The sequence below is a fragment of the Pyrus communis genome, chromosome 8, assembly GCF_963583255.1.
Source record: "Pyrus communis chromosome 8, drPyrComm1.1, whole genome shotgun sequence".
Taxonomy (NCBI): domain Eukaryota; kingdom Viridiplantae; phylum Streptophyta; class Magnoliopsida; order Rosales; family Rosaceae; genus Pyrus; species Pyrus communis.
Genome location: NC_084810.1, coordinates 3,808,246 through 3,835,255, shown reverse-complemented (window position 1 = coordinate 3,835,255; position 27,010 = coordinate 3,808,246). Strand labels below are relative to the sequence as shown.

Sequence of the window (27,010 nt, the reverse complement as noted above, 5' to 3'; positions counted from 1 at the left end):
ACCCTAGAGGTTGCAACGTAGCTTCTTCTCATGCAGCATACTTTTTGCCATCTCAACTATAGTCCTATTTTTCCTTTCTGTAACCCCATTTTTCTATGGAGAGTTGTCAATAGTTAATTGTTGATAACTAGATTGTAGTTCAACAATAGTTTTAAACCTCTTGAGACATCAACCTAACCTGGTTGAGTTTGACCTGCAAATTTTGAGGGTAAACTCCATATTCTTCCAAAATTTCTTATTATTTGAGCTATTAGCACATGAGTTATTTCTAGGCTGCATACTAAGGTTACTTAATACTATTTCAGTTACATCTCTATCCTTAGTATGTCTATTTAACTTATGTTCAAACCCCTTGAGCATAACAACCACCTCAGGGGAATCAATCTCACTCAAATTCTTAGTCTCCTCAATCATAAACACAATATTCTCAAATGTAGGGCTATGACTAATCAACAGTTCTTTTATTTGACAATTCTTCGTCATACATCCTTACTTAGATTAATTAAATCAATTAGTCTAGTCAAATAAGCAGATAAAGATTTGTTATTCTTCATACAAACATATTCAAAATCTTGTCGAATACCTTGAAGTTTCACAGATCGAACTTGTGAGTCTTCTCTGTACTCTTGCTTCAAACTATCCCAAGCTGCATTGGTCATCTTTTAATTTCAATTTGAGGAAAAATCTCATCCAAGACTGAATTTGTATGAATCCCAAGGCCCTAGCATCATAAGCAATCAAATCCTGAGCAACAATTTGTTGTTTTTCTGTTAGCTCATCATTAGAATGTGAAGGAACTTTATATCCTTCGTCAACAAACTTCCATATATTATGAGACTTGAAAATTGTCTTAGTCTTGATGCACCACTTGATGCACCAGAAGTCGTAATTCACTCTGGTGAGTACTGAAGCTTGAAGATAAGCTCTAGATTCAAACATCGTAGCTTTGAATTGCTTGAGTTCTTTGTTGGAAAACCTAGAAACCAAATTGGCAGTTCACATCCCTTGATTCAAATCGAACCAAGCTTTGAGCCCATATTAGTGTTTGCTTAATGAATTGAATTGTATTTGATGATTCGATTTAGTTTTGAGCAAAGAAATTAGAGTGCTAGAGGAATAAGAAGGTTGTAGTGCATAACTCCTTTTTATTCATTCAGTATGTGTGTGAACACAGATCTGAAAACAAAGGGAAAAACAAAGTGACCGTTGGAGCATCACACACTCCACGAGCCACAGACTCAACACACACTCATGTGCACGACATATGCACGACTTACTCTACACAACTGCTATGATAGTTGGAATATTAAAAGGCATTGAGATGTTATAATCGTAGCCATACATTGCAAGTAGAACTAAAACATTTGAGAACCCAAAAAAAATTCAAATGAAGAACATAAAGCAGAATTTGATATGTGATGATATGCAACATGCTTACATCTCAACACTATCCCATTTTGGTAATACTTAATTAGTGGTTAGGGGCCTTGATGTAACCCACATGAGTTGAATTGGCTACTTTGGTCAATGTTTTCAAATCATAAGCAATCCAACATCTTGATGTGTCCTGCTTGAAAAAGTAGCCCAAACACTTACAGTCCGAAGTGCACTTCTTAGCACAGTCGTTTTCTTTCACAGCAGCTCCACTAGTGTACTTGCTCGAAAAATGATCAACTCCTTCAACTTTATAGTAGTGGAAGCTCTTTGCATCGCATGAAGTCAGCTTCTCAGGCGCACAACTCTTGCTCCAACCCAATAGTCCCTTAGAAGAAGGGCAGGCAACACATTGACTGTCCTCACAAAGGCCAAATGTCCCACATCGCTCGGGCAATTGGCACTCAGTTTCCCATATTGAATTATCTCTATCAAAAAGAGCGAAGGTCACCTCCCATGCACCGATATCCACCTTGTCGTTGTAAGTGTAAAGCTTGACATTCCCATCGATTCCGAGCCTAAGGAACGTCGATGTGCTGTTGTATTTAGGCCTACCGAGAAAAAAGGTTCCACTTGAGGAAGAGTTGGCCTCTTGATATTCTAGCGTTAGGTCATAAGCATGACCTTCATCAGTTTCTGGGGCACTATTTAGTGTCACGAGGACCAATGAGTTCATCTGAATAGGAATACGTTGAGAAAATGAGAAGTAGAGTTGCGGTTTTGGAGAGTTGCTGCTTTTGTAGTACAAAGCCAACCCTTTGGGCTCCATCACCAAGCTGTAAGGTCCATCTTTGTTTTCTTTCTCGGATGCACGACTCACGAGCTTGCTTACCGCCCCGGCTCGCAGAGATTGACCCACGAGCAAAGTGTCTGTTGGGTAGTCAAAGCTTTGCCAAATAAACTTGCCCTTCGAGTTGTGAAGGACCATGTTGCCGTTTGGAAGCAACTTGAAGCCTACCACACCTTTGTTGGCGGTGTTGGTTTGCCAAGCCACTTTGCCATTGGCATGGGCCAAGACAAGGTTTCCGTTCGTACCAAATGTTAGGGTGGCATTTTCGCCGACCGGGTTTCCCCGGTTGGCTTCCCAAACCCACTGGAAGAGTGACTCCGACCGCCTCAAACCCATGCGTAGAGCAAGAGTGAAGGCATTTGGTGTGGTGTTGTAGAAAGCAAGTTGGAAGGGGGCGGCAAAGGGATCAAGCATACGATAGCTTGCATCATATTCTGTAATGAAAGGCCCAAATTCTCCTTCGTTGACGTACTTGAAAGTTTGATCCGCTGGAACTTGAGCTTGAGCAATGAATGCAAGTAGTGAGAAAAGGAAGAAGGAGAGCAATGACATGGTGCAGGTTGGGAACTGCCTTGTTTATGTTGTAGAGCAATTACATGGTGGTCTATTTATACTAATGGATGAGGGCTAACCATAGTCATTGAACGAGAGTTTATACTTTTACATAGATTTGAACTGAATGTGCATTTGGATTGTGACTAAGATGGTCCAAATAAATTCATCGAGTTACTTTGGAGTCTTCAAACGCCAACTTTGAACAATATGGAAACCCTATATTTCTTCATTAGCAGGCTACAATTTTGATATGTGGATAAACTTTCATTCGAGAGAGAGTGTGTGTGTGTGTGTAAATTTTTGGTCGCTAAATCTGTAACGGATGAACAATTAGTCACACATTTAACTTTTTATTTATTTAGTCATGACCTACACTAAAATATAATAAAAATTTCGTGAAAGTAAAAACTATACACAACTGTTATTTGGTCAATTATGTAGCGACTTGGGGATGGAATGACTGACCAACTTTGTCCTCAAGCATGAAATTTTTTTCATTGTGATCGGAATATAAGTGGTATACTACGTGTTTTTATAGAAGTGATGATAAATTTTATTTTTTAAGTTATTAACTTTTTAACACACATATCTCATAATTTATATAATAACACGTAATATATCATTTCGTCTACCGATGACAATGAAAAATTTGTCGGCCAAGAGGTCAGTGGACAATTAACTCCATCTACTAGCCAGGTACCAGCACACTGCATTAATCCATTTTCTTCAGCACGTGTCATAATTTCAAATAAAGAACTCAACCTACTAATGCATGCGTGTATGACTCAGCGAACACAAAGTTCATATGCCAACCACTTTCCATATATAGAATTATATCTTATCCACACAAAAATCTAGAAATTGATACAGACAAGTTTGACACTTATTATATTTCAATTTTAGCAATATGCACGAGATTCTGCTTTCAAAGGGATAATGGGATCTGGTCTTGCACCGACTCTTTAGTTTTAATAGTTGATTTATAAAATTTTGTATTTACAATCAGTGTTATTAATATTATAAATTATTTTATAAAAATTAATTTAAAAGAAATATTTATTAAAATTACATTTGTTTAATTAATGAATTATAGCAAATAAAAATGTTAGTTTTATCTGTATTTGTACCATCAATTGAATTATTCCTCTATTTATTAGAGATATGATACAATGATGATACAAGTAGATAATACGTGTAACATTATTCTGTAGTAAGTAAATAGACGGTTTGTAATTGCTTTACAGAGTTCGTCCATCTGTTTTAATATATTTGAAGGATTAAATGGTCTCATACTTAAATGATTTTTGAAGAAATATCTTTACAGAGCAATTTATGACATAAACCGTTCTGATCATAAGCATAAAGTTCAGTAAATCGGCGGCATAGTGAATTTAAGAAGAACTTCTCCTAAATCATTAAGGAGCCAAGTTAATTTCGTTTGTAAATTCAAATCCTCATTAGCTAGCAAGTCGCATATACAATTAACTAGATGCCAACTTCAGTTTCTCCTCGTGGGTGGCTTTTCTCTTTGCCACTTGGTCCAACATCATACAGTTGTCCAGAGTGTTCACTGAATTTGTTGACGAATAAAAGTTGGACCAACGGATAGTGGATGAAGGTGGCCTCTAATGGCGTGCTCCGGTTAACAAGTGGAGATGTTAAGTAATCTACGGGAAAGGAAAGTATGAAGGGCACCATTTTGGTACTAGCAGAAGATTCTTTGATGCTCCATTGAACTAAGAGTGATTAAGGGGTCACGTGGTAGTGTTTAGGGTAGTAAATGGTAATTATATACCTGTAAAAGTTAATATTGGCTTTTCTGTTTTAAGAAATAACTTACATGAAATGGTTTATCGTTATTGTGATTCAATTCTTGTAATTTTCTGTTTGTGTAGTAGCAAAGGGAGCAAGCATAATATAGTTTGCATCATATTCTGTAATGAAAAATAAAAAATAAAAAATTATTTGCGCTGCAACAAGACATTTCTCGAAATTAATACCTTTATGCAAAGGCCTAGAGGCTATCTGAAAGTACATAATATTGTCATCATCTCCCAAAAGCACAAGGCTCTGACCCGATAACTAAAGGAGAAGGATTATCTCCCTTGTTTTTTTTCCCTCTCATTTCCTCCCCTCTTATTTGAACGGTTACAGTTAAACTACGTTAACATCTTATATTAATTTTTGTATAGAAAGAGAAAGACAAAATAGAGAATGTGAGAGGAGGGGATGGAAGGAAATGTAAAGAGGAGAGGAGAAAATCCTAGTCCATTTTATTGGGTTACAGGCTTTTGTACAAGTACTCTACATGTACGTTCCAAACTTGTCAATCAATAAAGTATTATTTCTTAACAATTTTTGTGTATTGTATTTTAATGTGCATATGTAGTAGCTAAGCATTAAATCATTTATTATTTTATTTTATTTATAAATTAGTTGTCTTCCCAATGAAACTAATTTTGTCAAGAGATAGAAGACTTTGCTGACGAAATATCCATGACGACAAACACATTTTGTTGGATGAAAAGTATTATTTGTCGGCTTAAAAGGCCTCTATCGACGAAAATATTTGTCGGGGAAGATGTAAATGCTGACAAAAAGGCATTTGTCGGGAAAAGTTGAACTTTAGCCGACGAAATACCAAATTTCGTTGGGAAAGTTCTTGCACAACATGCTTTGCCTGACAAAATGGTTGACGAAATTTTTTTGTTGGAAAAGACTCTTTGCCGACAAATTTTGACTTTTGCCAACAAACTAATTTCGTCGGTAAAGCCGAAATTTTTAGTAGTGGCCCCATGTATGTACTTGTGTTCTCTTGGTAATGAATTTTACCTTTGATAAAATAAAATGTAAAAAAACAAAAGTTCCAGCAAATCAAATTTTCAAGTACATCAATGAAGAAGGAGAATTTGGGTAGCCTGACAATTTCTTGCATGATCTGTTAGCTCGACATGAATAATACAAAGATAATGGATTTCAGATCAATTTATTAACGATTCAGGTTGTTATTAGGTCGCTCATTAAGAATCTGTAAACAAGTCGGATCACCTGTTAAGAACCCAATAAAATATCGTTTGCTAGATTTAGTTGTTAGGCTTGTCAATTTCTTACATGCCTGTTAATCCAACACAAAATGAAATAACCCATTAACGAATCGGGTCACCTAATAAGAAAATGAATTTGACACAAAACGACTTGTTAAGGTAACGAGCATGACACGAAAATGACAAGAACACGACAAACATAACTTGTTTGTTAGCCTAACATAGTATGATGCAAGCTATCACATGCTTGCTCTCCCTATGCCTTCCTCTTGCACGAAAAAAAAAAAAATTACACATGACATTGTATTATTAAGCTGAGACACTACAATAACAGTAAACCATTCCATGTAAGTCATTTCTTAATAGAAAGAAAGCCGCTATTACCATTTACTACCCTAATTAAACACTAACCATGTGCCCCCTTAATCACTCTTAACTAACTTAAGCATCAAAGACTCATAGATCACTCTTAACTTAAGCATCACTCTTAACCATGTGCCCATTCCACAGTGAATTTCAACAATCCGAGTCATTTATTTTGTAAGTCTTGATTCATAGATCATGCTTGCAAAAATTCAATTTAATCCGAAACCATTTGCCTGTTTAATTAATACGTTGAAATTTCATTATTTCTTAGGAACAAAGTGTTCATCAATTTCTTTGAACTCATTTGGATGCCTCCAATATTTTCGATTTAGCTAATACTTTGTAAGATTATCTATGAGGTACAACTTGAAAAATAGACAGTTTGGATCGTTAAAGTTTGATATCGTAAGGACTCAAAAAACAATGCCCATTTTTATTAAAAAAAAAAAAAAAAAAAAAAAAAAGATCCCTTCCTTTAAATGCTTCCTATATATAAAAGCCTCCCATGAGGAGAAATTGAAATTGGCATTTGGTTAGTCGTATATGTTACTTGCTAACTAATGAGGATTTGAATTTACAAATGAAATTAACTTGGCTGCTCAATAATTGAGAAGGAATTCCTACTCCGTAAGTATCATTTTTGTAAAAAAATCAATTAAATATGAGATCGTTTGATCATTCATATATATAAAAACAGATGAACGGATTTGATAAAAGAATTACAAACCATCTATCTATTCTTGCAATTGATTGACTAAATAAACTTAGTTTTAATTGATTTTTTTTTAGTGATGATCTTTATAGAATGATTTATAATATGAACGGTTCCGATCATTAATATGAAATTCTGTAAATCGTTCGGCTAATAAATAAATTGAGGAATAACACGATGCAGGACCATCTCATCATTTCTTTGAACCCAGAATCTCATTCATATTATTTTTCGTTAAAATGAACAATTTCGCAAGCTTTTCGTTAAAGTTTCATTCTATCTAGGAAAGGTAGTTGGTATTTAAACTTTTTGTTTGCTGAGCTGAGTCATACGTGCATGCATCAGTAGGTTTGACCGTTCGAGCCCTTTAGTTGAAATCATGCCCCATGCTGAAATGGATTGATGACCGTGCTGAAGCCTGGCTTGTAGCTGGAGTACATTATCTAGTAGCCTCCCCGTTTGACAAGAAAGTTGGTACGTCGGCCATCACATTATGCGCCCTCTGAGTAATTGCATCCCCAAGTTGCTACATTTTTTTGTTTGGTCAAACCAAGTTGCTACATATTTGACCAAATAACAGTTGTGTATAGTTTTTACTTCCACGAAAATTTTATTATGTTATAATGTATATTACAAACTAAATATGTGATTAATGATTCGTTTGTAAAAATTCAACAATTAAAAATCTAAATATAGTATACTCTAGCGCATAATAAAAAGCTTTAACATGAAAGTTTATCCACGTATAAGAATTGTACCCTACTGATACAGAAATGTAGGGTTTCCATATTGTTCAATTTTGGCGTTTAAACACTCTAAAGCAACTGTTGTCCAAAAAAGAAAAAAGACTCTAAAGCAACTTGATGAATTTTTGGACCATCCTTGTCAAGATCCAAATTCACATTCAGTTCAAATCTATGTAAAAGTTTAAACTCTCGTTCGATGACTGTGGTTAGCCCTCTTACACTACTATAAATTAATAGACCACCATGCCATTGCTCTACAACATAAGCAATGCAGTTCCCAACCTTCACCATGTCATTGCTCTCCTTCTTTCTTTTCTCACTATTTGCATTCATATTCGAATAGAATTAAACTAATAAAAAGTTTCAAGGAAGAAAAATAATCACAAAATTTCAGCCACATGAACACATGTTGCAAAAAAAAAAAAGAAAAAAAATGGTTAAAGTATGTATAAGCATGGATACTCAGTCAACTATTAAATCATGAGCAAACAAAAGGTTTGCAGTTAGGTACAAACAAACCCATTTCACCAAAATGCCAAAACAATACTAAACCACATTTTTTAAATTGATAATAAAATCACAAACTTACATTTGTTCACTTTTGAATAGGCATGACATTACAGCCTGCTCAAATTGGTTAAGAATTTAGAAACCAGAAAAGGAGCATTCCCAGTTTTAAATCAAATGGCCAGCACAAACAAGAACACAAACTACGACATACTTTAAAATAAGAATTCACCATCACAAGGCACTTGTAAATGTAAGAAGCTGTTATCAAGTATATGGTTGCCATTACTCACACCACCCCATCAACGCAATTTCATTGCTCTTAACATTTTGGGACCATTTTTCTTGCTAATTCAGTTTCAATGTCAAGCTTGGAATTAAAAATAAATTAAAAAACTGTTTATTATACTGAAATAGTAAAATATACAGAAAATGACAATCTCACAAGTACCATGACCAAATTTCAATTAATTACACAGAGGAATTAATAATTATATTGCAAAGACTCACAATCAATTTTAACTATATAACTATTACTGTAGATTGATAAGTTTCCTAGAAATTGAAGTTAAAAGTCATTTCCAGAACATGGATTAAGCATCCTCAATCCCAGGAAACACAGAAAGAGAAACTACAAACCCTAACTAAGGATCCTTAATCAAATCATTGCCTAAAACCCCTCAAAATTACAGTGGAAAAACAGTCTAAGGAAGGAACCATAAAATTGAGATTGAATAGAGAGCTAAGGGAAAAAATTAGAATAGATAGGGTTGAAAACATTAACCAAACGTTTAAGAGAAATGAAATGCAGAGAAACACTCTGTATTGGAGATTTCGAAGCTAGAATAGAAGGGGGCCTTCGATGACAACGGCAGTAGCAACGGAGAGTAGATGAAGCCACGGCGACGGCGAGAAAAATAAAAAACAATGTCGACAAAGAATATTTATCAAATAAAGTAAAAAATCAACCCTTAATTTCAAAAATGTCATTTTTTTATAAAATCTTTCAATTATATCCAAAATTTCACCTAAATAGACACAAATACCTCAAATTTAACAATCAAATAGATTAAAGGCTTTTTAGCCAAAATGATTTGTGACATTGACATAATTCCTTAATCTGGTCCTTAACAATTAATGATAATCAATAGTAGAGTTCTTGAATTTATCTATCGTGAATCATTTTAGTCTTTTTTTGAATTTGTCCATCGTGATTATTTTAGTTTTTCCGTAAAAAATCTGTCAATTGCTCTGTTAGTGTGATGATATGGCGCCACGTGGGTCTCACAAATACAATAATATAACGACATGTGGATTAACTTTAAAAACTATTTTTATATTTAAAACTAAAAATGATATTAGTAAGAAAAAAGGCGTTGAAGGCATGATTGAAATTCTGCTGCTCCTACTTGCGGTAACTGCGGCGGCACTCAATGTCGGTGATGAGGGGGTTGAAAGGGATAGGGTTGTGGTGGTGGATTGTAGAAGCGAAGGTGAAGTTGGACTGGAGCTTGAGGCAACAGTAGCTAAAAAGCCTTTAATTTATTTAATTGTTAAATTTGAGGGTATTTGTGTCTATTCAAGTAAATTTTTGATATATTTGAAAGCTTTTATAAAAAGTGACATTTTTGAAATTAATTTTTTTTACTATATTTGATAAATACTCGTCGACGGAAAGCGAAGAGCGGCGCTCAACCATAAAACCCACAACTGATAACTCTCTCTTCCAATCAGAAAAATGACGTCATCACCTATAAGTATATAATTTATATGTGGCTATTTTCGTTATTTTGATTTTGTGCATGGTGTGCATGACTTGTGCATGAGCGATTTGTTCTATTTTGGTCCCAAGATTAAGAAAATGGGTCATATTTATCTATTTCCCTTTGTTTTTAGACATTGTTTCAAGAGAAAGCAAATTTTCAACTCCGTTTAAGATAGAAGAAGATCCTAAAATGGTGTATTGTCATGACTTTCATGAAAAAATAAAAATAAAAAGAGAGTAGGATTATCTCCTCTCCAAATTTACTTTCCTTCCCTCTCTTCCCTTTTCACTTTCCTATTTGTTTTTTTTCTTTTCTTTCTATAAAAAAGTACACACAAATCGTTAATATAACTTAATCGTGACCATTCAAATAAGAGGAGAGATATTTGAAAGGAAGAGAATCCTACTCAACAAAACAGCCACTATATTCCAACCTGATAATTAAGATGAAAAGCATTTGTACCATCACCTTTGAAACAAATAAACAACCAACTTCCAAAATCCAAGATTATTTTCAAAATAAGTATTATTTCTGCTGACATGCATTACAAGTGACATTTAAGTTGTCCATTTCACCAAATTATAATCAACATGCAAGAAAATACACAAAAAAATACCACTAGATTGCCATTTCAATTGTACTTTCTCTCTGTGGCTTTATCAGCTAGTGGTTAGGTGCTTTGATGTAACCCACATGAGTGGAATTAGCAACTTTGGTTAGGGTTTTCAAATCATAAGCAATCCAACACTTTGATGTATCTTGGTTGTAGAAGTAGCCCAAACATTTGCAATCCAATGTACACTTCTTAGCACAATCACTCTCTTTGATTGAGTCTCCCTTTGTGTACTTGCTCAAGAAATGATCAACCCCCTCAACTTTGTAGTAGTGGAAGCTCTTTGGATCACAAGAAGTTAGCTTCTCAGGCTCACAAGTCTCGCTCCAACCCAATAGTCCCTTAGAAGATGGGCAAGCAACACATTGGCTGTCCTCACAAATGCCGAACTTCCCGCATCGCTCCGGCAATTGGCACTCGCTTTCCCATTTTGAAGTTTTATCGAAAAGACTGAAGGTCACCTCCCATGCACCGTAACGTAGTATCCTATAGTAAGTGTGAAGCCTCAAATTCCCATTAATTTCCAGCCTAAGGAATGTTGATGTGCTATTGTATTTGGGTCTAGCAAGAAGGACATTTCCACCGGTGGTGGAGTTTCCCTCAACGTAGTCCAAGCTCAAGTCGTAAGCAAAGCCCTCTTGAGTGTCCGGCGAAGCTTTCAGTGTCACATGGTTCAGTGAGCCCTTTTGAACATTGATCCATTTGGAGGATGTGAAGTAGAGTAATGGTCTTGGTGAGTTCTTGCTCTTATAGTACAAAGACAAACCTTTCGGCTCCATCACCAAGCTATAAGACCCGTCTTTGTTTTCTACCTCCGAGGCCCGACTCACAAGCTTGCTTACTCCCCCGGCACGCAGAGATTGACCCACTAACAAAGTGTCTGATGGGTGGTGAAAACTTTGCCAAACAAAGTTACCCTTTGAGTCATAAAGTACAATATTGCCAGTTGAAAGCAACTTGAAGCCTACCACACCTTTGTTGGCGGTGTTGCTTTGCCAAGCCACTTGGCCATCGGCATCGGCCAAGACCAGGTTGCCATCAGTCCCAAATGCGAAGGTGGCATTTTGGCCGACCGGTTTTCCCCGATTGGCCTCCCAAACCCAATAAAACCCCGACTCCGACCTCCTCAAACCCATGCGTAGAGCAAGAGTGAAGGCATCAGGGGTGGTGTTGTAGAAAGCGAATTGGAAGGGGGAGGTAAAGAGAGAAAGCATGCGATAGCTTGCATCATATTCTACAATATTAGGCCAATATTCGCCTTCGTTGACAAACTTGAAAGTTTCATTTGCTGGAACTTGGGCTTGAGCAATGAAGGCAAAGAGTGAGATAATGACTATGGATGGCAGTGACACGGTTAGTGAAGGGGAAGACATGTTTGGGTGGTTTATGCTGTAAGCTTTGGAGCAAGCAATTATTTATATTGAACTATGAGGGCTACTTTAGTCATTGACAATTTTGATTTCCATTTTAATCGTACAATGCTGTTTAACTATCTCCAATTCAAGAGATAACCTTAATCGGACGTCAGCACAACTTGGTATGAGACCCTGTTCTCCAGCTACCAGCATTCATCCATGGCTTGCTAGCTGGGCAGCACCAACTCTCCGCTGAGAAGATTACTGTGGTGGCTAAGTGTGGTCGGGTAATGACTCTAGACTTTTCAGAGGTCGAGAGTTGGTGTGGAAACTTCAACTTCAAATTCTGGGAACTCTTGGAAAGACTTTTCTTTCAAATTTTAAACTGTTCGCTTGTATACCCCTTGTTTCTAGTGGATAAGATGGTCCTGTATCTTTAAGTTGTCTTCCCAGCTGTCCTTTATTGAATTGTCATCTATTACCTTCCCTCCCTGAAGGTATATACCCTAAACATTTAGAGCATCCAAGAAGGCATCGATTTGTTCAAGTTATTTTCGCACTCCTCTTTTCTCACATTTGATTGAACTAGCATTCATTCGTGGCTTGCTAGCTGTGCAGTGCACCAACTCTCTGCCCGGAGGATTAATGTGGTAGCTAGAAGAGTGAAGTGTGGTCGGGTCATTACCATAGACTTTTCAGAGGTCGAGAGTAGGCGTGGAAACTTCAACTGCAAATTTTGGGACTCTTGGAAAGACTTTTCTTTCAAATTGTGGAATGTTCGCTTGTATTCTCTTTCAGTTCACGTTGATAAGTCAAATGAAGAGATATAGAGAAAAGGTGTTAAAGCTACACACGTTTCATGAAAGTCTCTCCGAAAGAAACAACCGTGGGAAAGGGCTAAGGCAATATACAAAGATTGGAGTGTGCAACACCAAGATACATCTAGTTCGTTTGACTGAGCAAACAAAATATACAACTTATTGCTAGTGGATAAGATGGTCCTTCTTCAATTACCTTCTCTCCCTGAAGGTGTATACCCCACACATTTAAAGCATCCAGAAGCATCGTTTCGTACAAGTTATTTTCGCACTCCTCTTTTCTCACTCTCCTTCATCTAGCGTTTATATTGAATAAATCATGCGAGAATCAAGAGATGAAAATAAGGAGTGCAATGCAATAAGAGAAAACAGGAGTTTGAAAATCACTGCCCACTTTAAATGATGTGGTAACGTTTTATTTAACGATTAAATTTGGTGATCCCAGCCTTATTGAGATATTCACACTAGAATTGCCTATATATAATCCTCCACAAGAACGAGTAGCAAATATCACTAAATGGCAACTAAAACTTCACATTCAGCTGTTCTCCTACTCTTCTCCCTCATTGCCTTCCAGTTTGCCATTCCCATTCAAGCCCAAGTCCCTGCAAACCAAACCTTCAAATTCATCAACCAAGGCAAATTAGGAGATGGAAACATTGAATATCATGCTACCTACCGCGTGATCCAAACAAATTCCCATACTTTCTATACAAATCCTTTCGGGTTATGCTTCTACAACACCACCCCAGATTCTTACATATTCGCCATCAGAGCCGGTGTTCCCAATGATGAAGTACGGTGGGTCTGGGATGCAAACCGGAATCACCCGGTTCACGAGAAAGCCACTCTCTCTTTTGGCAAAGAAGGAAACTTAGTCCTCGGAGAAGCAGATGGGACTGTTGTTTGGCAAACAAACACAGCCAACAAAGGTGTTACGGGCATCAAGTTACTTGAAAACGGTAACTTGGTCCTCCATGACAAGAATGGAAGATTCATATGGCAGAGCTTTGATTACCCTACCGATACTCTTCTAGTGGGGCAATCAATCAGAACAAATGGTCGTAACAAGCTTGTTAGTCGCAAATCTGATACTGATAGCTCTGATGGGCCATACAGTATGGTTCTTGACAAGACCGGTTTCGCTATGTACTTGAACAACGCTGGCCAGCGTCTTATATATGGCGGGTGGACAGGAACTGACTATGGAAGCACCGTAACCTTTGATTGTCAGACTACGAATGGTTTCGAAGATGCCATTGCTTACGAGCTTGTGTTCAATGTAAACCAGGACATTAGTGCTCCACCACCACCACCACAAAGCAAGAGGCGCCTCCTACAAGTTCGTCCCATTGGCAGCGCAACACAGATCAACCTTAACAAGCTCAACTACAATGCTACGTACTCATTTCTAAGACTCGGGTCCGATGGCAATCTCAAGGCCTATACTTATTATGACAAAGTGAACAGCATGAACTGGGAAGAGAGCTTCGCATTCTTTTCGAGCTATTTCATTAGAGAATGTGCATTGCCATCTAAATGTGGTTCATATGGGTACTGTAGTAGGGGTATGTGTGTGGGGTGCCCCAGCCCGAAAGGGCTTCTGGGTTGGAGCAAGGGCTGTGCAGCCCCAAAGTTGGGACAGTGCAAGATTGGGGCAAAAGCGAACTACTACAAGGTTGCGGATGTTGAGCACTTTCTGAGTCCTTATTTGGATGGTGGAGATGGTCCAATGAAGGTCGGAGAGTGCAGGGCCAAGTGTGACAAGGACTGTAAGTGCTTAGGGTTCTTTTACAGGGAAGATTCCTCTAAGTGTTTGTTGGCACCAGTGCTTGGGACTCTTATAAAGGACGTGAATACTTCGGCCGGTTACATCAAATATTAAAAGTAGAAATTTGATAATTTTATTGTGCGGTTTCTTCTGTTATTGTTCTTAGTATGTTGTTTAAGTAACGGCAAGGGCAGTGAAATCTCAATCTGTCATTAGCATTTCATTTTAAGCCTTAATAAAGAAAAACAAATGTGTGCTTTTAGAATTTCATATGAATTTTTATTTTTGTTTAATAATTGATATGAAATTAAGGTTTCGCTGTCATCGTAATTGTTCTCCTTTTGAGTTTTAGTATTCTCCATTTCGTATGCAGAAAATCGACAAGAGATCTGTTGAAAAGTCAATAACCATTACCTAAAAAAGGCAGAACAAATTAAAATAGATAGGTGTGTTGCAGTACAACTAGAACAATTCTTTCATAAATGGTGCATAAACTACACCAGCCCTTAATTTAGCAGATTAGTCGCAATGAATCAACTAATTACCTTACTACGAGCGTCAAATATACAGTTCAATCAGAAGAATGTAATGCTACAAACAATGTAAAGAATGTACTGCATTTTCTTTACTAAAACCATCATATTTTCTGAAATGATCCAAATTTGATGGTATACATGATACAGAAGCAGGGGAGAACATGTACCACTTGTATGCGCTGTAACTGCCAAAAGCAATAAGACATCAAGCTGTGTCGCTCGCAAGCAAGGAATAAGTGATGGGTAATCTCGTGTGCACCATGATGAGACGGCAGATTTCAATGTTTTCTCTTTTTCATCCAGGATCAGTGATGAAAGTGCGCAATTTGCAAACTTCAGAACGAGTCAAGAAACTTCCCTCAACTTTTTGTAATCTTCAAGGCTTAACAGCGAATCCTTGACTTTGAGCCAATCTGCTGGCTTTGGCATGATAATGGCAATATATCCCTCTCTATCTGCCTGGAATGGGAGGAATAAGAATGAAGAATGAGCAACCAGGCTACCAATCGCAGCAGTAGTATAAAGGACTGTAAAAAATGACGCTGTGTGTAAAAAAGAAAATGCAAAACAATAAATGCAATGGTGTGATGCCCTGAGGGTATCTTTAGATGTAAAAATCAAGCATGTATAAGGGAAGAAGCTTGCAGTATCTTTTCAATTCCACAAGTTCAAGTTACCTAGGAATTCTAAGCCTACATACATCACCACTACCATCAATGCAGTTCTTAATCAATCATAGGGTTCAGAAACAATCCCAATACAACTGATCATCTCAAAACCTTCAGATACCTTCCGTATGAACTCTTAGATAACTGACCAAACGATGCATTCTACCAGTAGAAGTAGCATGCGTTGACCCAGATCAAACAAAAGCAACCCAAGGTATGTTCAAACGCAAAATATCTTCATGGTATTTCACTTTCAAAGGGATCCTAACCCCCCACCTGTCTCTCTCTCTCTCTCCTCTCAGCGTTATTTACCTGACCAAGCACATTAGCTAGCTTCTAGACACTAAGCGACCTTTTTCCGGATACAAACATATGGAAATATACATGTCACAGTTAAAGACGCCAAATAGAAAAAGATATATGCTTAACCCCTACCTAAGTTGATTCCATTTGACAATAGTGACTCCAGACACAGTAAAAAATCTGCAACTGCCAAGAAAAGGGGTATTAACTGATTCTTACTGCTGAATTAAGGAAATCTGGCTGCTTGGTTAATCTACCATTCACTTCCAATAGTGAACCTTTTACGCAACACCGGTCAAAAGACTACAAATTCAAACCTCATACATCAAAGGAGTTGAATGGAAAATCATGAAAATTTAAGGACTAAGAAAATATAGACGAAAAAAGGTTTCTACCTCACAATATAAGTAGCATCATTGGTGCAAACTTTACACAAGGCTGAGTTGGATTCCAAGTGTTGTGCATTCTGCATAAAAACAATTTTCATTAGAAAACTACAATATAAGAAGTGACACTATGGCGCGCTAAATATGTGTGTGTGGTGTATTAAATATGTGTGCGCGTGTGTCTCTGTGTGTGTGTGTGTGGGAGAGAGAGAGAGAAAGAGAGAGAGTTTAATTTCCCTCTTTGGGATTAGAAGGAGAGATACCTTCTTGCGCTTTCCAGTAACCTTTATCCCAATCCGATCAGATTTCCCAACATTGAAATCAATGGCCGTGATACCCCCTTCTTCCTTCAGAGGCACAAGTGTTGGAGCCAAGCCAATCACACACAATCTTGCATATAAAGTTACGATTCAAAAAACAATCAACTTCACTGTTGAAAAGTTCACAAACACATATGAAACAGAAATAAAGGGTTTGGGTTTGTACCCATTGGCGTGGCGATAAATGTACTGGTCATGTCTTGGCTTCATAAAATCTGGAAGGACAAAAAAAAACAGATAGTTTAGGATTAGACAAATAGTTGTGTTATTTTCATGTTAAAAAATCAAATGAAATCAAATGAACACATTAGGAAGAACCTGGAGCGAAATAAGAGACGAAGTTGGATTCAACAGAAGAGGGAGGGATGAGAGGCAGATCTTCAACATTCGGTAAAATAAGCTTATGCAGCTCAGGGTCTTCTATTTCATGTTCCTTTTGTTCTTGTGCATGGTTTATTTCATCACCGATGTATTCGTTCATTTCAATCTAGCACGGCAAAGAAAAATGAGGTTAAGAGATTCTGGCATCTGCCTAACTACTACTTCAGTTTGCATTATAACTATCAGATTACGATTAACAATAACAGAGCCCATACTAAAACTGCAATCGATTGTCTTAATAACAAGAAAACATGAAGAAATTTTTTTAGCCTTGTAACTCAACATTAATAACCCAGAACTCAAATCACATGCAACTAAAGTAAAAGGGGTATATAGGATTGCACAAATTTACTTACAAAAAATAAACACAAATTTTCATCTTACCTTCTGAAAAGTGAAAGATATGAAGCACTGAGTTAATGGAAGACTTGGCGCAAAATCGAACACAGTAGCGTTCTAGGATTATACAGCCAATCGACTTAGTGAGATAAGGCTTGGTTGTTGTTGTTTGTTGTTGTTCTAAAAATGAGTGATGTCTCAAAGTATCATTATCTAGTGATAGGGTAGATTTTATTTTCCTTTTTACTGATGATTTCTTCTTCAACTGCACTGATACTTTTAAAATGCCAATGCGGTTACATATGCACAACTATATTAGCTGCTGAATTGAGGCGAAAGTTAGGAAGCATTGCGGAAAAGTTTGGGTTTTTCACTAAATAAAATCTCAGAAAATCCAAAACAATACTAAAAGAGATCAACTTTTCCATTAATTGGAATTTCTAACGAACAGCAAAGTTATCTATGAAGTTATATATGAATCAATATATTATTCTTGCCCGGAGAGTTTATATTAGAAGAAAGCCTATACTTATATTTTATATTCTACGCTACCTAAAAAAATATTAATACAAAAGAAGCCAATTAAATTCGGAATTTACAGAATGGGGGGAGAAGATTACCCTTTATTTTTTTTTCCCCAAGAAACGGGGCGCAGCGCCGTTGTTTAATAGCGTATACCCGACCACTTTCTTGGTGTTTTGTACGACGGGAAGTACTGACTTCTTTCAAGCTTTGGTTTGGGCTTCTTGATTAGGTCATTAGGTTTTAATCATGTCGGACTTGGGCTCCTTGATTTCATTAAGTTTGTAAATTTCTTTTTTTCTTTTAACAAATGATATTAGCTTCACTAATATGGTGGAGGTGTGGGCTAATAATATGCTAGCTATAATATGGTTCAAAATTTTCTCTCGCGATAATTGAACATAAGACGCTTCGCTTACAAGTAAAGATGAATATCACTAGACTATAGTACTAAAACTTCTAAATTCTTTGTCTTTGAGTTTGAAAAAAAAATTATTGTGTACTCCGCGTATTTGAACCGTTCCTTGAAGTCCTTGAAAAAGCACTTCTTAAAAAGAGTACCCGACAAATGCTTCTTGAAAAAAAAAAAAAAAAAATTCAAATTGTTTGTTTTTATAACTAATAAAAATATTTTAAACTTGTTTTGTCAAAAGTAATCTAAACATGTTTATTATTTGAAAAAATAATATAAAACAAGCCAATAGAGTTCAATGTTTATGTGTAATGGCAGTACTAGAGTTCATACAACCTAGTGAAAGAGACATCAATTTAAGTGTTTGAGCCGAGCCTTGTCGAGTTACGTCCATTATGGATTACAAACGACAAGGATTCGTTTTCTGAAAGTTGTTTAATGAGAATTTATAAAGAAATCATCAACGGACATAAGATAAGCATGTCAAGTGTAATAAAGATGTTATGCTCGCTAAAAAAAACACCACTCAATTTTATGATTCCAAATTCATCATGAAATTTAATACAACTCATCAACCATCGGGAATGACTCATATATCTAACCAACAAGAAGTTTACGTACAGTTCATCTCATACTACTCATTGTTTTCTTTTGATCCAATACCTGATACAATACCAAATCAGTTAATCTAGTATTTTATCATCCTTATAAACAAACTTATTATTTCACATAATGAAAGAAAGTACTATTGCTGTCCTGAGGACGTAGGCACACCTGCCGAACCTCGTAAATATTGTGTCGTATTTACTTTATGTTCCACTGCACATATACCGTCGATTTTATAACACATTATCAGCACGATAAGCTCTCGCCTAAGTGGAAAATGCTACACATAATCCAGACCCAAAACAATGGTTCAAGATGACATCATTCTTAGGTATGTCCATTTTTTCATCTATTTTTCATCTCTCCCACCGAGCCAAAAACGGCCCACCAAATTTCAGTGAGAATTGAAATTTACAACAACCTGTAGTCATCATGAGATGAGAAAACTCGTACTAGACAACTGGTTTCCAGAGATCCAGAAGAATCTCATCAAACTTGGAAACGCAGATCACGTCGTTCTCAACGGATCTCGAGAACTCGCGGTAATTCTAGCTTTGAGTTTTATGCTGCTCGGCCCTGCCCCTATGACCGCCCTTTTTTTTATGGCATTGCAGTCCTCTGGTAGATGCCAACATCTTCGTCGTCCCCAATTTTGTGACTCCCCATCTAATATCCAACTCCGGAATCGTTCTCACCATTCTTTTTTTGTGAAGAGATCAACGACGACAAAGGTTCTTTTTATTTGGGATTACCCTTGCTGACCAAAGGGCTTAAAGCCCATTACCATACCTAAATAAATAAATAGAATAAAAAAATAGGAACCAATGGGAGAGGTGTGGTTCTAGTTGTGCACAGAAAAAGAACGAAAAAAGTGAATGATCAATCATTCACGTATGAAAGAATAAAAAGGGAAAATGGGGCTAGACTTTAGAAATGGTGCATTGCAGATTGCACCATATGAAAAGAATAAAAAAAAAAAAGCAAAGGCTAGGGACTTAATCATTGCCTTTTCTGTTTTAGCATATTTATGTGTATGGTGCTGGTTTAAAGCACTATCACATGTTTTATTTATTTAAAGCAATTTATTTACAGTGAGTGGAGTTATTACCCTTTGCTTTAAGCTTTGATATTTATGTGAATGGTGCTGAATCAAAGCCTTTGTCACAAGCTTTATTTACTTAAAATCAATTTATTTACCATGGCTGGAATTACCGCTTATTGCTTTAATTTATTTAGTGTACTACATTTTGTTATGATGAGTATAACAAGGACCCCAAGTTCCTTGATTAGACTAGAATAATGTCGATTTTGAGAATAAATTCCAAGTACAATTGATACCTCTATAAAAGGAGAGGTAACACAACCACTTGTTCAAAAATCAAGACATTGCTCTCCGAATTTCAAAAGCCGGATTTTCTTGCATAAAGTTCGTCAACATTTTCTCAAACGCAATTTCAGCTTTCTAGATATCAAGGACAACTCTGGCAAAGTTAAAACGTTTAAAGTTCACTATTCAACAACACCGCTGATGCCGACAAGCGTGTGTGACAAGGCCACATTCACACCACCACCTGCTATTGGGGAAATCCCTATACTCCATGGCAAGGCACACCTTCAAAACGCCTAGCTCATTTTCCTTGTTGAGAATGCATCTGTAACCAAACCTCTCAACAATTTCAGTTTTCATTCTCTATGAAAATACCTCTTCAACCAAGTCTCTCAAAATGCCAAACTCATTTTCTTAGCAAGAAATATTTTTGATTGAGAAGCTTTACATCAGCATCAAAACCTTTTACTATCTTTCTTCAAGAGCAAAAGTATCTTATATCATCAGGGTCAAGAGCAAGAGTATCTCATATCATGCTTTTTCCCTGTCTTTTCCTTCGCCCTTACTCTTACCTACAAGGCAAAGAGCAAGAAAGCAATGAGTCGAAACCTGAAATCAAACTTTCGGTCAGGAACCGACTGCCTAGAACCTTTCCTGATTGCTTACCTTGCATTGCTTTCGAGTAGTTATCTTCAACTATTGTTGGTAGATCTCAAGTCACCAACACTCCAGAATAATGGGTACGTTGTTGACTCTTTACACCGAAGTTGCTAAGCATGGACGAGTCACTGAGAAGTGATGGACCATCCAAGGGCAAAGGTTGCACACCACTTCTGCTGGGCAAGAGACTAAAGCAGAATGATCAACGATGAGGCAATAGAAGTCCAAAAGGAGAAAATTGGTGGCTAACTAAGTGAATGAAAGACCAAAGTTCAATGATGGGAATCCTGTTCACAGCCCCAACAAACACTACCAGCTTATATAATTCACGTGATGTACAAAAAGGTAATGAAAATTACTAATTGGTTACAAGTTACAAAGATGTTGCATGGATTGAAGTCTCAGTCAGACTATACATAGACTTGGCACTACTGGCCTGTTGCATACCCGAAGCATAATAGTCATCGCATGGATTCAAGTTCCACAATGGAAGATCCATGGACACGGCAATTTTAATATATTTCGAGCCTAAAGCATGATCGATGTGTAGATTCCAATGATTCAATTCCCCATAAGTGGAGATTAAAAATCCAAGCTCTACAACGCTCTAGAGGAAGTTATGATCCAAATTCTCAAATAATTCATCTAATAAGAGATGACTATCCTAGAAGAGACAATGTAAAGCCCATGAAGAGGCAAAGATATCCAAAGTGATGAAATACTAATAAATATGCATGCACATGCACATGAGAATTATGGGATCACGAATTGATGATTAGCAATGTTAATTTTGGTTTTACAGTAGCTACTAAATTCATCAATGAGCTGTGTTGATATTGAGCCACATTCTTTTGTTCGTCGACAAAAAGAAAAAAATTTGGCCAAAAATGAAGAAAGGCAATTCCATTACAATTGATTATGAACGTGGAAAAATGGACCTCTAGTACAAATCGCCAAATGATGTTGAACCCAGAAGGTTACATGTAGGCATTTGTAATACAATGAAATACACTCACATGATATGACAGAAAATTTCCAATGAAACCTGAACTTGTAAACATGATCTCCCATTGTAAAGCTTGATCATTTAAGTGGAGAAGTATATATATGCCCAAAGCATATCTCCATAAGTAAATTCCTTCAAGTATACATGAGCAAATTGCTCTGTATAAGTTCTAAAAGGGTAATGTGTCATGAAGTGTAGAAAATCCTTGAAGGATTCAAATTGCTTGAAGTAAGCCATGTACGGATAAAGCATAAATTATGTACTCAATACCAACGGATGGTATAAATTGCCTTAGTGAGTATTATCATTATAATGTTGTTGCAATATACTAAATCTCTTGCAAGAGTTGTTAATATTATATTGGAACTCTTGAAGAGTCTAGAAAGGTTATAAAGTGTTGAAAGGAATATTATCTCGAGCTACAGATCAAACAATATGTCAACACAAATCCTATCCAAAATGTTTATGGTATTAAAGAACCATATGGATTGAAGATCATGAGTTGAACACTCAAGTAGTTAATTAATATTTAGACACTAAGAAAAATCATTCATCCTCATGAGGGAAATGATGAATTGATATTTGGTATAGGAGTACCATATTTTAGTGAAGTATGTGCCTTACTGTATTTAGCACAATACATTGAATCAGGTGTTACACTTCATGTGGAACATAATACCAACAAATGGGTATTGCAATGAAATAAAGTTTATTTATAGATATCTCCAATAAATTATAGATATGTGCTTGTTCTATTCCAGAGAACTTACTAATAGCCATGGTCTTATTGGGCAAACAAAATTTGAATACCTTTATAGCCTGCATACAAATCGCTTTCATAAAGGATTTGTACTTACATATAGACATAGATTGACTCTGCAATGATCAAGGAAGTAAGGATTCATTGCTGGATCTTCATATCTCTCATAAACACATCTCCATGAAGCTAGTCATGAATGTATTTGGCTAATACTTGGGGCCATTTAAAATTTGGAGAGCCTGTGAACCACCTTCAGAAGCTAACACTCCAACTGTCATGCATGGTATCGGCTTACATCAACTTAGCAATCAACTAGATTGAAGAATTCGAAATCAGGGGGAGATACTCATCAGGGGGCGTCCAAAACAGATCAAGATTTTAACGAGGCAACCGAAATTGACATATGGTCATCCAAGGAAGAGTATTGTAATGTATTGACATATGGTCATCCAAGGAAGAGTGTTGTAATGTAATATGTGGATGGCCAACATGAATAGTTTGTTACTATTCATCCAAAGAAAAATCAGATGGGTTATCATTCATATGAAGAAAGTTTGTAAAGCAAATAATGTTGCTACAGTAATCTTTTGCCTGTAAAATGAGAGCATACGGAGGAAGAAAGTGAGGGTGAAAGAAAAGAAGAGAGATACATAATAAAATATCAGTGAGCTGGGCTAGAGAAAAGAAAACAAATAGTGAGAGTTATCTTTGTACTTATATTATTTCACATAATGAAAGAAAGTACTACTGCAGCCCCGAGGACGTAGGCACACTTGCCGAACATCGTAAATATTGTGTCTTATTTACTTTATGTTTCACTGCACATATAGTGTCGATTTTACAACAGAGGAAAAGTTTTTGGTTTGGTTGGGGGGTGGGGGAAGGGGGTGTATTGGTGGGAGGCGCAAGGCCAATTTTTTTTTTTTTTTTTTAATTTAATTTTCTAGTCCTTATCATTAAATAAAATTATTAGGTGGGTTTTAGTTAAAATGCAAAATTTTGAAGTTTTTTTTTATTAGTTTCTCTTTTTTGATATCCAAATTGACTATGTTAAATATCTTTCGAGGTTGATTATTGAATGTGGTCGGTTATCATATGAGATAAAAAAATAATAATATTAACGTGCACCTCAAATTATTAAAATTAATGTGTGGAGAAACATTAAACGCTAAGGAATCCTAATCTTAGTATAAATAGGAAAGCAAATCAGTTGGCTGAAAATCTTGTGTGGTACCAAAGATACATTATCCTAATTAATTAAGTGGTTTTATTTTTAGCATCTATAGTGCACTAAGAAGTATTAAGGGATAGTTTAGTTGCAGTATTTGGTTATAAACTAAAACCTTATGCATTTTAATTTTTTAATTGAAGTCCCTCTCCTACCACATAAATAACATAATAATAGAAGAGATGCAATAATACCAATAATGACTCAACCGTTTTTTTGCTTTCATTTACACTACCAATTTAATTATTCAAAATTGCTTATGGGTTTTGTTATAAAATATAAAAAATAAAAAATAAAAAATTGCTTATGGGTGCATTCTAGATTATAAAAAAAAGGGGGGGGGGGGGGGGATTTTATTTTATTTTTATAAAATATGAGTGCATTTATATAATAAAATTTGGCTAAATTTTACATATAAAAAATTGGTACATTTATATAAAAATATGGGTACATTTTACATACAAAAAATTGATACATTTTATATAAAAAAAGGGGGCATGTTTTATATATCAAAAATCGGTACATTTTATATTAAAAAAAAAGATTTTACATTAAAAAATGGGTACATTTTACATAAAAAATGGTGCTTACAAAAAAAGGATACATTTTGCATATAATAAAGTGGTATATTTGTAAAGAAAAAACGGGTACTGTGGATCCAAAAATAATTAAGAGGCGACACATGGATTTACGCGTGAGCAGTGGACAATCATAATCAAGTAAAAAATGCCCAAATAGGTATTTATTTTCAAACCTATTTCATCCATTCTCATCATATCTTCTCCACAAGATAACCCCCAAAACATTCCATTTAAATATATGTTGATTGGTCAATTAATAGATTTATTACCTAATTAATCTATTAATTGTCAATTAAACTACCAATTACACCCAAAAAACTCCCAAGAGGCCGGTCACCTTCTCTCCCAAAGGGACCGGCCATGCCCTATATATTCAACCTCATTTCCTCTAAAAACCTAGGTCTTGACTCTTGCTAAACACTCAAAAATTCCCAAAACACTTTTCTCTCAAAATTAATTTTGGCATCGGAGGTTCTTCGGCCAAAGCGCCTCCCCCCCCCCCCCCAATTCATCGTGGGTGCGTGAGGCTCTTGGCCTTAACCAAATGTGTTATTGTTTTGTAGATGCAATTTTGTCTAAGATCAAGGAGGAAGAAAATTGCATACACAAATTGGTGCTTTCATTGAGAGTTGAAGACTCACATAAAAGGTTTTTCTTTATTTTTTTCTTGTCCATTTTTCTTGTATATTTTTCGTAGAATTTTTTATTTGCCAAGATTCTTTGATAAAACGTAAAAGAGAAATACAATGGCTAGAAATTTAGAAAATTCCACAACTGAAAATTGTAATATTCAAGAAATGGGACCGCGGCGATCCACGAGGCTAAATGTGATCATAGGTGGAGTGGCACCACCGCTACAGGGGCTCCACCATGGTGGCCACCACGACCACCACCAGTGGCGAGGTCCATGGCACCACCACCATGGCCCGAGCCGTGCCATCCAAGGCCCACGGCACCAAAACCACTGCCTAAGCCATATCACTCCAAGCCCAACACGAGCCTAATACGTTGCTAAACCGAGCCCTAGCCTCTCACCCACGTGCGTCACACGCTGAGCAGCCCACTCTCGTGGCTCAACCTACTCCCGCCGAGCAGCCCGCTTTCATGGCCCAGCCTGCTCCCTCCGAGTAGCCTGCTTCCGTGGCCCAGCCTGCTCCTCTGGCCCAGCTTGCTCCCAAGGCCTTCCAAGTAGCCCAAATCAATCCAAGATTAGTTCAACGGTCCTGGCTCCAAATTTTCAGACCAACGATCGAACTGGGAGCATTGTCACCACTTTTTTTTTCTGCGGATTTGAAATTTCCTAACTTAAATCTTGCGCCCGGAGTCTACCACACTTCCACTGCTCAAGGAGACACATATCTTCCAAGATATTCCAACGTAAATGGAGAACAACACTTGTCTCGACAAGTCATAAAGTTGACGAGCGCCCTTGCACAACAAACGACCTTGGTGAACCAGTTCTTACAGCGTACCGAGATGCAACGTGCCCCAGACGAGGTGTCCCGAAATAGGACAAAGGTAGACAAAGAACCTCTCCAGCAGCGTCTCGATAAGCAGCCACTCGACCAGCCACGAACTGAGCATTCAGGTAGTGTACACTCCCGATTGGGCCCTTGAGATAGCGTATACTCCCGTCTTAGCACGCAGATGAGAGTGCACTCTCAACTAGGCCCACAGACGAGCGTATATTCACGGTTGCGGTCACACTCCAATAGTCAACATGAGTAACCTTCTAGGCGAAGTGTTCATTTGCGGCTAAGCTCGCAAGGAGCATCATTCACCTTACATCAGAGTAGGCAGCACAACAGACGGAGAGAAACAATCACTCAATCCGGCTCAAACTCAACCGGCAGCCTGCGAAAAACTCGTTCGCCTGCTAGGAACGCACCACACACACCGCATCCGAGGCATAGACGAGCAAAACACATGGAAGAGCATCCTAGACCAGCAAGTCATGGCTGGGGGCAGCCGAGAGCTCCGCTACCCCAACAAATGCAAATTCAGGAAGAAGTAGATAGACTCTTGACTAAGCGATTACGTAATTTTCAACACAACAAGGTTGCTGACGAGGCACTACAACGGAACATGACCAACATAAGCAAGTCACCCTTCACGCATGAGATCGAGCAGGCAGAGCCTCTACGTGAGTTCAGCATTCCATAATTCACATCTTTCAAAGGGGATGAAGACCCGGAGAGACACTGAAAACACTACCAAAGCGCAATGACCCTCTATCGAAACAACGACGATCTCATGTGCAAGATATTCGCCATCACTTTACAAGGCAATGAACAAGATTGGTTCTACACCCTGCCGCCACAATTTATCCGAAGTTTCGACGAACTTTCTTTAGTTTTTACCAAAGAATATTCATCATATCGCTTGATCAAAAAGAAGTCCGACCATTTGTTCAACGTCAAGAAGAACCCAAAAGAGTTGTTTCGTGACTATGTGAAGAGGTTCAAAGCAGAGAAGCTAGAACAACCTTCCAAAAAGGA

General features: G+C 37.0%; 4 protein-coding genes across 4 annotated transcripts; 1 reads left to right on the top strand and 3 right to left on the bottom strand.

Moving 5' to 3' along the window:
- Positions 1-1,114: 1,114 nt before the first annotated feature.
- Positions 1,115-2,803, bottom strand: LOC137743333 (epidermis-specific secreted glycoprotein EP1-like). Its single transcript, XM_068483205.1, has one exon. The coding sequence runs from the start codon at positions 2,774-2,776 to the stop codon at positions 1,472-1,474; it is 1,305 nt and encodes a 434-aa protein (XP_068339306.1). The 5' UTR covers positions 2,777-2,803; the 3' UTR covers positions 1,115-1,471.
- Positions 2,804-10,433: 7,630 nt separating this feature from the next.
- On the bottom strand, positions 10,434-12,152 carry LOC137743545 (epidermis-specific secreted glycoprotein EP1-like). Its single transcript, XM_068483461.1, has one exon. The coding sequence runs from the start codon at positions 11,904-11,906 to the stop codon at positions 10,584-10,586; it is 1,323 nt and encodes a 440-aa protein (XP_068339562.1). The 5' UTR covers positions 11,907-12,152; the 3' UTR covers positions 10,434-10,583.
- A 1,005-nt stretch (positions 12,153-13,157) lies between these two features.
- Positions 13,158-14,811, top strand: LOC137743424 (EP1-like glycoprotein 2). The gene has a single exon (XM_068483311.1). It carries the CDS (start codon positions 13,224-13,226, stop codon positions 14,589-14,591), a length of 1,368 nt encoding a protein of 455 aa, XP_068339412.1. The 5' UTR covers positions 13,158-13,223; the 3' UTR covers positions 14,592-14,811.
- A 1,381-nt stretch (positions 14,812-16,192) lies between these two features.
- LOC137741359 (uncharacterized) lies at positions 16,193-17,994 on the bottom strand. The gene is made up of 5 exons (XM_068481081.1): positions 17,009-17,994; positions 16,857-16,905; positions 16,634-16,760; positions 16,380-16,450; positions 16,193-16,287 (listed from the first exon to the last, which is right to left on the bottom strand). The coding sequence occupies exons 1-5, from the start codon at positions 17,169-17,171 to the stop codon at positions 16,266-16,268; spliced, it is 432 nt and encodes a 143-aa protein (XP_068337182.1). The 5' UTR covers positions 17,172-17,994; the 3' UTR covers positions 16,193-16,265.
- Positions 17,995-27,010: the final 9,016 nt, after the last annotated feature.

What these genes read in the sequence shown, in the direction of transcription:
- LOC137743333 (XM_068483205.1), bottom strand. Translation starts at nt 2,776, where the DNA reads ATGTCATTGCTCTCCTTCTTCCTTTTCTCACTACTTGCATTCATTGCT.
- LOC137741359 (XM_068481081.1), bottom strand. Translation starts at nt 17,171, where the DNA reads ATGAACGAATACATCGGTGATGAAATAAACCATGCACAAGAACAAAAG. An exon ending in TTACTGGAAAGCGCAAGAAG is followed by an intron (nt 16,451 to 16,633) that starts GTATCTCTCCTT and finishes GTTTTTATGCAG; the next exon opens with AATGCACAACACTTGGAATC. An exon ending in GATGCTACTTATATTGTGAG is followed by an intron (nt 16,288 to 16,379) that starts GTAGAAACCTTT and finishes TTGAATTTGTAG; the next exon opens with TCTTTTGACCGGTGTTGCGT.
- LOC137743545 (XM_068483461.1), bottom strand. Translation starts at nt 11,906, where the DNA reads ATGTCTTCCCCTTCACTAACCGTGTCACTGCCATCCATAGTCATTATC.
- LOC137743424 (XM_068483311.1), top strand. Translation starts at nt 13,224, where the DNA reads ATGGCAACTAAAACTTCACATTCAGCTGTTCTCCTACTCTTCTCCCTC.